This window comes from Moschus berezovskii, chromosome 2, assembly GCF_049115385.1.
Source record: "Moschus berezovskii isolate FMDL1 chromosome 2, NW_MosBer_1.0, whole genome shotgun sequence".
Classification (NCBI taxonomy): domain Eukaryota; kingdom Metazoa; phylum Chordata; class Mammalia; order Artiodactyla; family Moschidae; genus Moschus; species Moschus berezovskii.
Window position 1 is genome coordinate 81157125 of NC_142461.1, and position 13057 is coordinate 81170181.

General features: G+C 34.5%; 1 protein-coding gene across 1 annotated transcript in view; it reads right to left on the reverse strand.

The window, feature by feature from the left end:
• The window catches only part of LRP1B (LDL receptor related protein 1B), a 2241805-nt gene that overhangs the window by 203355 nt on the left and 2025393 nt on the right, over positions 1–13057 (reverse strand). The window contains exon 68 of the mRNA XM_088842364.1: positions 5613–5719. Coding sequence (XP_088698490.1) covers positions 5613–5719 — 107 coding nt within the window. The remainder of the gene's footprint in view (positions 1–5612; positions 5720–13057) is intronic.

Consider the following 13057-nt stretch of genomic DNA (forward strand, 5'->3'; position numbering starts at 1 on the left):
TGGTGACTGCAGCCATGAATTTAAAGACACTTGCTCCTTGGAAGAAAAGCTATGACCAACCTAAACAGCATATTAAAAAGCAGAGACATTACTTTGCCAACAAAAGTCTGTCTAGTCAAAGCTACGGTTTTTCCAGTAGTCATGTATGGATGTGAGAGTTGGACCATAAAGAAAGCTGAGCGCCAAAGAATTGATGCTTTAGAACTGTGATTCTGGAGAAGACACTTGAGAGTCCCTTGGACTCGAAGGAGATCCAACCAGCCAATCCTAAAGGAAATCACTGTCGATTATTCATTGGCAGCACTGATGCCAAAGCTCCAATACTTTGATGTGAAGAACTGACTCATTGGAAAAGACCCTGATGCTGGGAAAGATTGGAGGCAGGAAGAGAAGGGGACGACAGAGGATGAGCTGGTTGGATGGCATCACCAACTCAATGGACATGAGTTTGAGCAAGCTCTGGAGCTGGTCATGGACAAAGAAGCCTGGCATGCTGCGGTCCATGGGGTCACAAAAAGTTGGACATGACTGAGCGAATGAACTGAAGTGACAATGATGATTGTGGGGAAATAAAAGGGCTAAAAAATATTTCTAATCAGTATAGCCAGTTCCTTGGGAATGGGGTGGAAAGATTAATGTGAAACAAGAAAAAATCCTAGGGTATTTCTCTCTTGCATCAACAAAAGTTCCCCTTGTGTTATTTCTTTCCCCTATCCCCACTTTTCTCCCTCTGTCCTTATTCTTTTATACTTTGTTTGCTGTTCATACTCCTTTTCCATTCTTCTGATATTTGTTCTTAGAGAACTGTGAAATGAAGTCAGAATTATCATTTTTGGCCAGCTAGCATCCAGATTTTATTTGGAAATCAAACAAGATAGTAGTGATACCTTTGGGGGCCTTTCAGTTCTTTATATGAGATCAATGAAAGGGAAATTAGAACTTCATTTTCCTTGGGTCTGACCACTCTGGTTGAAATGGGATGCTCCAGTGAAATATCTTGCTGAGATGATATTTTTCTGTTGTTTAGCAATTTCTATTGTTGCCAAGATGTACTTGTCTGTTCTTTTCACAAAAGGTGCAGCACTCTTACAGCTTGTGAAACTCCCAGTGAATGAAGCATATGAACAGTTACTCCCTGCTTTTTCTCAGTCTCATCCCATGTAAGAAATAAGAGCTTATTTTTCAAATTCCTATAGTTTCCTCTGCTGATGACAGTTTAATTAGACTGTCTGCTATGTAACTGATTTTCTTCTTTCCTTCCTCCCTTCTTTTCCCAAGTATTGAAGATTTACCATGGACGAGGACTTCTTAAATAATAATGTTGGTAAAACCGGCTAAGTGTTACTCACTCAGTGGTGTCCGACTGTTCGTGACTGCATGGACCATAGCCTATCAGGCTCCCCTGATTGTAACCTGTCAGGATCCCCGTCTGTGGGATTCTCCAGGCTAGAATTCTGGAGTGGGTTGCCATTTCCTTCTCCATTTGGTCTTCTGACCCAGGGATTGAACCTGGGTTGCCTGCAAGAGTTTCTTAAATAATAACGTAAAGAAAAGGATGATTCCTCCCCATATTTGGTAAACTCATAGACTAATAGAAGACCAGCATTTAAACCAACAAGTTCAATAAAATACACTGTCAAAATAAATGAATATGCTTTAAAAACATGAGTTCTTAAAGGTCTTAAGAAAGACTTCACAGAGGAATTTTAAATAGAAATGAAACTAAGAAAAGCTTTTTCACGCATAAGGATAAATAGAAATGTGATGTATCCAAGGGGTGAGCTATGTAATGGTGAATGACATTGGAAAAATAGCCCATGTACGGGTCATGAGGAAGTAATTTCAGATTTTGTTCACCACTTTCCTTTTCCATGTCCATTACCATGCCTGGGATACATTTAATAAGTAAGCATTCCATTAAAATTTGCTGAATAAATGATCAAATGAATGAAGTAGCAAATGTAGAAAATGAGGAATATATATTAAAATTTTATGTAATTTATGGCAATGCAATCCAGTATGCTTGCCTAGAGAATTCCATGGACACAGGAGCCTGGCAGGCTACAGTCCATAGAGTCACAAAGAGCCAGACATGACTAAAGCAACTGCATGTATGCACCCGCACATATACACAGGATAGAGATAGTGTCTATGAATCAAGATTCTAATATCACACAATGATTATGATAACTGCTCAGTATATTTTGTAGAATTAGTTAATGCTTTTCTCAGCAAAAGGGCTAATTCAAGTAAAAGAGTTCAATAATCAATGACACTGTTCTATTTGTAATGACAATAACACAGAAGGTAATACTTCTAGATACTTTTTCTACCGTCAGAAGATTTTGATTTATAATATATTGCATATAGTTGATGCATGTGTCTGTGTCTATATTGGTGGGGTTTTTAATCATTATCTTAGACATCTTAAAACACACAGAAAAACAGAGAGAACAGAATAATAAAACCCATGTGCTCATCATGCATATTTAACAATTATCCACACTTAGCTATTTATGTTTCATAAGCCTCTCTCCCAGTTTGTTTATATTTTGAACTTTAACATAATGACAATAGCTTCAGAAAATTAATACTATCATGGTATTAATAGAAAAATTTTAAAGTTATTCCCAATCCACTTAAAAAATGTGCTAATTTTCTCAACTGTAGAAATATACTGTTTGGTAAAAGAAAAATCTAAAAGAACCTATACATTGAATTTGATTTGAGTTTCTTTTAATGTGTAACTCTTTTCCATTCCCTAATTTTTTTGAATGCCATTTACTACTTGGGAAAAACAGGTCATTTGCTCTATAGAATGTCTCACATTCTGAATTTGGCTGAGTAAATACTAAGAAAGTTACTTAGAAACCTCCAAAGTAACAATTGAGCTTTTTGTTTAAATATTATTATCAACTCATATATTTGTATACAATATTATATTTCAGTACATTACAGTCATTTTTTTTCCTAAGGCTCAAATTGTCCCTTTTGTATATAGAAAACCTTGCAATTTTGCTCCTATGTATTTTGGACACTATCCCAATAGTCTTGTTTTCTGGCTTGACAAGATGTTAGTGGCTCATTTTGTTAATTTCCATTCACAGATCTAGAATTAAACATTTCTCAAAGGAGTTTTGATTCTGTTAATTGGGTAATGTAGTTAGAGGTCATGATATGAATACTAGAGATAGTCTTTAAAGCTGTGATGTCATTGGTTTTAGGATTTTTCAGTGGCAGAGCTAAAAATATATATTTTTAAAAAGAGAAAAATAAATCAAGATCTCAAGCTGATACTTTTGAATTTAATTACAGGGTTTTTATTTACTTGCATTTTTTCTATGTTCATATTTCCTTTATTTTACTTAAAAAATTTGAGTGTTAGTAATATTAAAATAATTTTGCATTAGAACTATTGTACACTCTAAGACATGGATTTCAAATTAGCAAAACCAATGTTATTTATAAAACACATGTATGAATATAATTAAGATTCTTTTGCATTTCTTTTTGTCCTTACAATATGTTATACTGGACACAGAGGTCAAATGTATTTTAAATTCACTTTAAATAGTTCTTCTCTGTGCTTGAAACTAACCTGATACAAAATTATGTTGATCCAAGTTTTTGGTTTCTTTATTATTTTGGCTGGAAATTAATAAAATAATTCAGTTAACATTCATACAAAAAGTAATCCTTACAATTTTCTCTTTTGTTCCCAGTATAAGAATATCCTGTGTGTAATTATGCTTTCTAGCCATCTGTTCAACTCACTTTTTTATTTGCTGACAATGCAACCTGTCATTCTAGATTTTAGAAAGGAAACAGAAATCAACTGCCTGTAATGTTAGCCACTTAGTTACATATATACAGTATCAAAAGTCTATAAATGTAGAGAAAGACTACTTTTAAGAGAGTTAACTTGATTCCCTAGGGACATTAGCATAAAAATATCTGGATAATGGACATATATTCAGCCACCAAGAACTGCATCCATGAACTGTAGCATGAAAGAAATAGCATGGATAGGATGTCTACTTTCACATGAATAACATTTTGAAAAGAGAAGTGCTTAATTTTGTTTATGTATGTTGGACATCTAGTAAAAAACATGCAAGATGAAATCACAAGCCTTCAGTAATATATCCCCACCTTTTGATGTTTCACAATTACATGGTGCTGATGGAACATATATATATAACAAAGACAAAACATTTTAATGGTATGGATGAATTTATATGAAATATATTTTCCTGACTGTGAAACATTTAATAAAATTTTTGAATAAATATAGATACTAAGTAAATATGTAACTGGACACTGTAAGACTTTAACTTCTCTGTGGATTTTTAAAAATTTTGTTTGACTTCTTTTGCGACTAGCCCAATGAACAGAAGTAGTATTTTTCACCTTCTCCTAAGAGACCTTTGCAGCCTCAAGTTTTAAGGTTTCAGACCTTCAGGTGAGAAATAAAGTGCATTCGGTTCCAAAATCTAGACTTGTACATGATTAGGGGGACTTTTCCAAAATAGTGAGAGAATGGAGAAGAATTGTCCAATTTTGATAAGACTCCCTGAAGGTTGGGGAATATTTAGTTTGTGTGGTTTCTGTAACTATCAGAGACCTTCAGGGTCTTCTGAAGAGGCAGGTAATCAGTGGATACATAAGGAAGCTGGACTTGAAACACAGAAATCTCCAGAGCATCTGGGAAGATTCTTCCTGCTGATTGTATAGACAGTGGGGGCCCTTTTTGAGGCTGAGTACATATTGGTGTCAATCAGAGTTGCAGAAGTGTAGGCAGTCCTTGTGTGTCAGGAGGAGCCATGGCGGCCACTAAGGACCACAGACCTCATTTTCCCTTCTGTGGCTGGACTTGATTGTACAAGTGCTGCATTCCTGATAGTAACATGAGAAATCACTGAGAAAACAATGTAAAGTGACTATTACTGTGTGTCATGTATTATTTTTAAAGCATCATGGAGTAATTAGTATCTGAAACCCCAATACATAGATGCATAAATAATGAATTGTGTGAAGGTTTATATAATGTTAGCACAACCTGAGATTACAGAATTATCCAGAGAAATTCTAAACTTCTTCACTTAACTGTGTGTACATAGAACTTATTATAAATGGATTGTGAGTCATCATCTAAGCAAAGCTAAATCTGCGGTTTCATAAAAATTGATGACCCACATCTAAGTCTGTAGGACTATATCTACTGAAGAAAGAGTCTGGGGAGAAGAAACTGTTTAAAATGCATAAAATTATTGGTCCTGACTATAAATACTGCAGCAAATTTATGAACAAATTCACAGATGGCAAAGGCATCAGCTATAGGGAATAGGGTTTCCAAACATCTTATTCCCAATCTAGCCATTCACTACTTGAGGTAAAACAGACTATAAAATTAACTGTCAATAGTAGCACAAGAGCTATTCCCTGTGCTGGATGTGTGCAGCATGGCACATAGATATAATACATATCTTAGTGTGTGAGAAGTAAAGTGCATTCAGAGCTGTCCCTGTCATACTCCTTGAATGGAATAATAATTATGAACACAATTTGAAGGAACCACTTTATTTTTTGTTTGATGCCTCAAAAATGCCTACCTCATCCGAGCCATCTGCACAATCAAAATCTCCATCACACCAAAACCTTGAAGAAACACAGTCCCCGTTGGCACAGAGAAAATCTTTCAGTGTACAGGTCTGTGGCTCTGGGGACAGAAAAATAGCACAAGGTTATTTTATTACACGCAATTTCATTCTAAAATTTATATGACATACCACGTGAGGTGGCATTAAGAAAAAAGAAGTTAGCCAGGCAGAACCAATAAATTGTTTAGGAAAAAAAAAAAAATTTCATGAAGCATCTATGGCATATAATATAATGATTTTTCAAATTTATTTTTAAAGTCATGAATAGAAAGTGGCATTAGAGACAAATTGAAAAAAAATGCAAAAGATAAATAGCCTACTGTTTAATGAAAATGCAGCAGCAAAGTAAAAGAAAAGGCATAAAAATCTACATATTAAAGTAAAACAACAATTTTTCCAGTTGAAATTCTAAATCATATTATGCATTTACTTAAAGGATGTAAGACATTTTGTTACTCCCTATGGGTACACAGGACTATTTATTAACTGAAGAGTCTAAACTTTGGTTCATGACTTTTTATTATGTATTCTAATGACTTTCTAATTCTTCAGTTCTGTCCCTGGAAAATTCAGATCTCCTAGAACTAAAAGGATACGTGGGGATATTATTGGACATGATTGGGTGGGTAAGGATTGAAGAGGCTGAAGGAGATTCTTTTTTGAAAACTGCCTATTTATTTATGCAGTTGTTTGATTATGCCTTACCTCATTTACCTGCCATTTACAATAATTTACTAACTGTTAATTTAATTATGCTTCACCATGTTCCATATAGGACCTAAGCCAAATATTGTGACTTGTTATTTGGCTCAACTTCTATGTGGGATAGGTTTCATCTGGACAATGAGGTAGGAGTGCAGAAATTTATCTCTTAACAAATAATCAGTATAACTAGGGACCATCACCTCTTGCTTGGTTTTGATTCTCTAAATAGAACTGATATCTGGCATGATGAGAGACTCTCATTCCCCCTCTCATTAACTGTATTTACAACTGTCCTGTCTCACACACAATAATATTCTTGTTCAGGTAAAACAGAAATAGGCAACAGAAATAAGATTTAAGGACTATTCATATGAAGCATAATTTCTACATAAAGATTGTGCATAATTCAACTTGTATTTAAATATTGCTCTATACAATCACTCGGCTTCTCACTATCGGGTAACATCTGAATATTTGATATCATGAAGGCTCCTACATTTCTATATAAATATCCCTTCTGAGAACACTGGAGAACTTTGAAAAATGTAATATATATTGAACGTTTTGTTCTGCTCTGGGACTTTATTTTCAAAATGTGAACTTCTGGCTATGAATAAAGTAAGATGCTTATCAATAGAATGAAAACAAGCCACTAAGTGGAGGGTCTCCCTCATTTTTAAATACTCCTTTGTTTATACAGCATAACAAGAACAGTTTCTTTTTTTGTCTTTGTACTATATTCACCTATATGACACTTTAATTTATAAAACAACTTAATAGCAATATTAATAACTATAACAATAATAAAAAAATATCAACTACTGAGTGTTCATTGGAAGGACTCATGCTGAAGCTGAAACTCCAATACTTTGGCCACCTGATGGGCAGAGCTGACTCATTTGAAAAGACCCTGATGCTGGGAAAGATTGAAGGCAGGAGGAGAAGGGGACGACAGAGGATGAGATGGTTGGATGGTATCACCGACTCGAAGGACATGAATTTGGGTAAACTCTGGGTGTCGGATGGACAGGGAGGCTTGGTGTGCTGCGGTCCATGGGGTCGCAAAGAGTCAGACATGACTGAGCAACTGTACTGAACTGAACTGAACCAGCTACTGATATTTTGTTTGCTGTTAGGCACTAGGTGAAGATAATGCCAAGTAGTTGAATTTGCTCATCAGTTAATATTAACAATTTTATAAGATAGGTGTTCTTCTCTGGTGGCTCAGACGGTAAAGAATCTGCCTGCAATGCAGGAGACCTGGGTTCGATCCCAGGGTCAGAAAGATCCCCTGGAGAAGGGAATGATATAAGGTAGATACTATTGTTGGACCCTTTTTTAGCTGAGTAAATTGAAGCAGAGAGAGGATAAAAAACTTACTACAAATCACCAAGCAGGTAAAAGAGCTAGTCTTAAACTTGAACCGAGATAACCTGACACCACGATCTGTATTTTTACTGCGAAGCTGTATCATTGCCTCCCATAGTACTGAGGAAGTAATGTGTTCACATATTACAGGGATTGGCATTAAAGCCCTGAAAAGTTAAGTTAATTGTTCAAAGCACACAGCTAGCAATGTCTATTTTACTTTACGGTAATAATAAAAAAGAAAACCCTTTTTCTCTTTGTATCCACCCATGCTGAATCTGTTTCACTCTCCTTTCATTTGCAGACACATGTGGTTTTATTCTCAGGGAAAATAAATTCTAGTAAAATAAATAAATAAATAGATGCTCAGTTTTTGAATAATGGCAAATATCATTGGATATTTGTATTAAATACTAAACTGAGACAGTGTATTTAAAACAGATTAGATATTTTAAAAACAGCAGTAAAATCTTTAATTTCATGATTTGAGGGTATTGAAACATGATAATCCTTCCTTTAATATTCTCATTTGCTTTTATTCTAATTAAGAACAAGTGTGTTTATCATGTGCTAAATAGCAATGGCCTCACAGGCTTTTACACACTCTGCTATGGGCAGGGCTGGATGTTGTTAATTCAAGGTTATAAAGAAAATTGTATAGCCAGTAGATCAAGGTATTTGCCCAACAAAGCCACAGAACATTTGATCTATAGAGACTTGTTTTAACATTTTTAATTATTCTGTTCCAATAGGGGAGTAAAGGAACTGAGAGACTTGCTCAGAAAAGCATTTTTCAGTAGAAATGGAAATTCTGTATGCAATGCCATGCTTTTTAAAAATGCCAGAAATAATAATACTGAATTATTTATACATACACAAATGTCATCAAAGAATAGGGTAGCTAATGTGTTTCTGCTGCTGCTGCTGCTAAGTCACTTCAGTCATGTCCGACTCTGTGTGACCCCATAGACGGAAGCCCACCAGGCTCCCCCTTCCCTGGTATTCTCCAGGCAAGAACACTGGAGTGGGTTGCCATTTCCTTCTCCAATGTGTGAAAGTGAAAAGTGAAAGTGAAGTCGCTCAGTAGTGTCCGACCCTTAGTGACTCCACGGACTGCAGCCTACCAGGCTCCTCCATCCATGGGATTTTCTAGGCAAGAATACTGGAGTGGCTTGCCATTGCCTTCTCCGAATGCGTTTCTAACTCTCATCTAAATGCCTTAGAATCTTTTGCCACTAGTTCTCTCAAAAAGAAATTCTCTCTTGAGGAAAATGTAATTTTGTTATGAGAAAAGATCCTAAGTTATTGTATTCTCTTATCGTTTACCTTGCCTTAAATCTTTATGGGATAAAGTAAAAGATGAATTTTTAGAACTTGGCATGATAGCATTTTTTCTTGTTTAAAAGAACCAAAAAAAGACTATACCTGGAACATAACCCATTTGGAAAGAAAATTTAAATGTGGCATTTTCCCTAGTATTTCTAAAATGTTCTTCCTACACTGCCTTGGTCTGATATTACCTATTCCTGAGATCTAAAATAGATAGGGAATCCCATACATGAAGGATTAACCAGGTTTTTCATAAATCTCATCTAAACAAGTTAGACTGATAGCCAAGAAGCCTTTACAGAGCACGTTTCAGAAGGCTGATCTGGATTCTATAATAAGGATTACAAAATAGGGCCATCATATAAACTGGTCTTTCCCTTTGATAGTAGTGAAGGCATAAACATCCTGCCTTGGAATTGAAAGGAGCTATAGGAAACGACTTGCACAAAATCTAAGAAGCTATAGTCAGAAAATAAAAGCAACTTTCAAAGCCATAGACTTAGTGGCAGAGAATAAAAGCTTCCAGACTCCAATTTCTCTACTCAGTATATTATCATAAACTCTTGGTGATAAGTTCAAAAGTTATATCAGTGTGAGTGTGAGCATCTGAGGAGAATTTTTAGAATACAATTAGTATAACTGTCATGTTATACAAATAATCTTCTGATATAAATTCAGTGTGAAAGTACTAGAAATTCAAATAAGGCAGATGTAGCTTGTCTCTCGACATAAACCTCTATCTAGTTGATAAAATTACTTGGTACTTTAAAATCCATTGGAGTGCCAGTTACTTTTTAATAATGCAAAGTTATGAAATAATTTTATTTTGTATATCAATTACTTAGAAGGCAGACATACCATATATATTTGTTGCTGATGAAAATAGAACAGATGTTGAGATTTCTTAAATATTTCCAAACCTTTGCTCCAGATTACTAAATGACTTCAATAACAATGAAATTTTCTTATTTTTAAGAGCAGAAATCATTGCTGAAGTAAAATGTCCCTGCTGAACACTTAACAAGGGAAATGATCATCATCAGATGATGAAATGACAATGGGCTAATTATCCTATGTCGATATAAAAAATTAGAAGGCATATTAAACTAAAACATAGCTGGCAGTTAATTGCTCTGCTGCTATTCCAACTTTCTCCATATCTATGCCTGGAATATTTCCAACTCAATTTAAAAAGTTAATTCATTATAAGAGATTCATAAACAAAGAGGCCCAAAAGCAAATTTTATAGTAAATTGCTAATATTATAAATATGTGTTAGGCACTTTGCAGATCATGGGATATTGTCTTACTTCTTCCACCATCTCCAGACATTTAAATAGGAACTCAGATACATATGATAATTGAATAAATGAGACAATCAAATGTGAGTGAATTTTGCATAATAGTATGTGGGCCTGTAAAAAAAAAAATGTTGCTATTGTGTAAGATGGACTATCTCAGGTATGTTTCACTACTTAATAAAGGCTAACAATAAATGACAAACGTGCACTAAAATGCATATCTTTGACTAATGACATTTAGAAAACATGATAACAATATACCACTGCCCTCCTGAATATACTGTTGTCATCTATATATAAGTATATATAAAATTATGAGATGTATATAATATGTAGTCATAATTGCAATACATATTATATCATGTGTATATAATGATAATAGTTTTTGTTGTAATTATATACATACTATTTTAATAGTTTCAATATATAATAAGACATTGGAAACATCTTGAAAGCATTTTAATACAGCCACAGTATTATTTTCTAAGGCTGACTTTAACAGGACTAATCTCTTGTTGCTCCCTATAGATATATTGTATTTTCTTCTCATTCTTCAGCGACTCAGCTTGTCTGTGTAGAACTGGTGGCGTTTTCAATGCTTAAATCTTCCCAGTTTTCTGGCCTAGTCAATATGGTATATTCAAACACCACTTAATGATTGACAGCCCTTGATCCTTACTCTTAAACATTCTTCCATGTTTAACATGCTATCTACTCTGACGTTTATCCTGTATACACCTTCTATTCTTCCATGTCACAACTATAATATGCTTCATTCTTGTTCACTGCCATCTTTTCTTGGCAAATTCATCAATATTGCTTGTCTTAGTAGGAACTAAAAGAGATCCACACATAATTGGGTATTTTATACTGCAATGCTTGATACTTCAGTCTATTCCCTTGCTTTTTCTTAGGGGCTCTGTGGCTACAGTGATTTATCACTAAATTTCCATGGTGACAAGTGAGATTCAATTGTTCCTTCCCCTAGCTTTCTTGTATCAAAAGATGACTTTTAGGAGATGTCAGCAAAATGATATTTGGCCACTTAGGAAACCCCAGGAGAATCAGAAGCCAGCTATCTCAGCCCTTCATTCTTCCCCTTCCTGTCTCATTAAAACAGCAACCTAACTTCTCACACCATTTAAATTACCACTTGAATAAAGGGTCTTCCAAGATGTTGCATTTCCACCTCCTTCTCTTGTTTTCAATATCCTTCAGTCACAGATGCTATTGTTTATGAAAGTGAAAGTCACTCAGTCATGTCAGACTCTTTGAGACCCCATGGACTATACAGTCCATGGAATTCTCTAGGCCAGGATACTAGAGTGGGTAGCCTTTCCATTCTCCAGGGTTTCTTCCTAACCCAGGGATTGAACCCAGGTCTCCCGCACTGCAGGCAGACTCTTTACCAGCTGAGCCACAAGGGAAGTCCAAAAATACTGGAGTGGGTAACCTATCCGTTCCCCAGCAGATCTTCCTGACCCAGGAATTGAACCAGGGTCTCTTGCATTGCAGGTGGATTCTTTACCAACTGAGCTATCAGTGAAGTCAAAATAATATTGATAATTAACACTAAATTTTCCAAAACTAAGCTGAGTAGTTAATCTGTGTATTTAAGCTCTGAAATGAAAGTAAAATAAATAAGAAGTACATACATAATTGTTTCTTTTTTGAAATCACTCCTCTAGTCTTACCACCATTAGATCTTTATTTTAATCACTGGACAGAATCTGAGAATTGCTATATAATTTTTTTTAAAAGTAATGATTAAAAAATCTAGAACACTCTAATAAATCTCTGCAATGCACTTTACCTTTCTAAAGAGTATAATCAGTTGGGAGATATTTATATGAAGATGGAGTAATAAAGATTTCTATATTCAAAGTATTTCATAATCATAATTATCCAGAGATTTCATACTCAATGTTCCTGATCCTCAAATACTAGTCAGATTAAGTTTTGAAAGTGACTCAAAGTATTAGTTGATATTTTGCAAACTGCATATCCAAGTGGTTTATTAAGGCTTTGATCTCACTAATTGTATGCTTTTATATAATATATCCCAACATTTTAATATAACAATTCCTATTTTGCTTCCTGCATCATGGGAAATAAATGCTCTAAGTCCAATGTATAAGAGTAGATATTATTGTTATCATAAAACTCTTTTGGGAAGGAGTAGAATGTTAATATTTAATAATGGAATTTGATTATTGTCTTACTTTGAACATGATTATATTGCCTTTTTGTTTAAACTGCAGTATAAGAAAGTGCTGGTAAGAAATATATTCAGAAATGAATGCTAGAAGATAGAGATACTGTCACAATTTTACATACTGTCATGCTTTTTAGAAAATAAAATTGCTGGCTAATTAATGTTTTTTTAATTTATTACATAAAAATGCAGAAGGCAGATGATGAAAATTGCTTTATTCTATTTTCAGAGAAAAGCATTCTGAATACATATGGTGTTCACCACTCCAGAAAGAATAAATGATATTTCATTGAAAGATGCTTATGGGTGAATTTGTAGTGTAAATGGATTTGAGACTGAAATAAAATGAATACCATCGGTTAAAGAATGATATGTTTTGTACTGTCTCCACCTCATTCAGCTCTTTCTATGAACTTGCATCAAGGGTTTCTTTCATTGCATACTAACGGGTTGCATTAAACCTCATGATACTTTCATAC